The 1,403-nt window shown below is 36.0% G+C and overlaps 1 protein-coding gene across 1 annotated transcript; it reads right to left on the bottom strand.

Moving 5' to 3' along the window:
* Window positions 1–271: 271 nt before the first annotated feature.
* Window positions 272–1,096, bottom strand: LOC145117814 (NAC domain-containing protein 100-like). Its single transcript, XM_079054146.1, has 3 exons — window positions 904–1,096; window positions 591–805; window positions 272–307 (listed from the first exon to the last, which is right to left on the bottom strand). Exons 1-3 carry the CDS (start codon window positions 1,094–1,096, stop codon window positions 272–274), a joined length of 444 nt encoding a protein of 147 aa, XP_078910272.1.
* Between the last annotated feature and the right edge of the window lie 307 nt (window positions 1,097–1,403).

The raw sequence follows: 1,403 nt of genomic DNA, 5'->3' as shown, positions 1-1,403 counted from the left end.
TTAAATGTAATGTTACATTTATGGCCCTTGAACTCTTAGGAACTTGTCAATTTGTTCAAGACTCCATAAATCTTAACAATGGTTGTTGATCGAGATGGGTAAAAATGAGGCATTACTGCTCCAAATTTCTAACTTTACGTTTCCTCACGGTAACCGGTAACATTGCCCCATATCATCCATTCATCGTTAATGTAAGACAATCGTTTTCTCCGGACACATAACCACAGGTAGGATCGGTGCTACTGTCCTCTAATATTACTACTAAACTCCATCACGATTTATATATATCAGTGATGACCCCCTCTCCCTGTTAACACAAAAGCAAATCAAAGACAGATACAATTAATCTTTCCCCCTTTTCTACTCACAGAGGTGATATTGGGTGTTATTTTGTGTTAGAATATGGTTAATTTCGTTTTCAGATATTGTCTATCAGGTGCTCGATTTAATGTTCATAAAACCCATTCACAAATTCGACAACATTAATCGCTTTAAGAAATTGCATCACCATGAAGAGCAGATCGATTACCTTGGCCGATTTGCGTAGTTTTTGATAGGATTTGCCTTCTAATTTATATTCATGAACAAACCAGTTCGTTTTTTTCACCTTTTGGAGCTCTCCCCTTGTAGAACACCAAGTTTTTTTTCATTCCGACAAACACTTTTCGTCGGAAAATCTTTTTATCTTTCCCGGTAGCTTTCCAGTACCCACCTTCCGTTGCTTTGTTCGTCCTCATTCCGATTGTATACTTCTTATCTCTTACACAAAAAAAAATACCACTCTTTCCCCCCATTTTTGCCAACCCTTCAACGTCACAAAAAATCCAAAACAGATTAGAGGAGTTCATCAAACAAAACATCATAAAAACAAGAAGTTGGTTTTGGGGAAGAACAAGAACTCACTTGGCAACTCCCATGGCTCAATTATGTTCATATCCACCTCTCCAATTGCTTTAGCATAGAAATTGGCGTCAACCACTTTGTTCGAAAAATAATGAGTGATTAATTTTTCCTCAGTCAGATGGAATCGAAACCCTGGAGGCAAATCTATCTGATCATCCTCCTTAACAAGCCCAATTAGATTGTTGCCCTCCATCACGTGAAACCTTTCCGTTAAAATTAAAAAAAGCTTACAACTTTTGAGCAAAATCCTACAACTTTCCAACTTTTGAACAAAAACCTCCAACTTTAATCAGTAAACACCTAAAAATAGCAAAAGGGTTCTTTAATTAAGGCTTTGTGAAAGAGAAAAGGAGCTAAATCTAGTAAAGTTTTAAATAAAAGAGAGTATATATAAGACTAGATTGTTGTTGAAATTAGTAATGAAAGTTATGGTAGTGTAAGCTGAAAGATTGGGAGGTTTTAAGAAAAAGAAGAAAATGGTGGAATACAAGCCCTTAAAT

The sequence above is a fragment of the Lactuca virosa genome, chromosome 1, assembly GCF_052849685.1.
Source record: "Lactuca virosa cultivar CGN04683 chromosome 1, Lactuca_virosa_CGN04683_v6, whole genome shotgun sequence".
NCBI classification, from domain to species: domain Eukaryota; kingdom Viridiplantae; phylum Streptophyta; class Magnoliopsida; order Asterales; family Asteraceae; genus Lactuca; species Lactuca virosa.
Note: the sequence above shows the minus strand (reverse complement) of the source record. Positions and strands in the feature narration are given on the sequence as shown.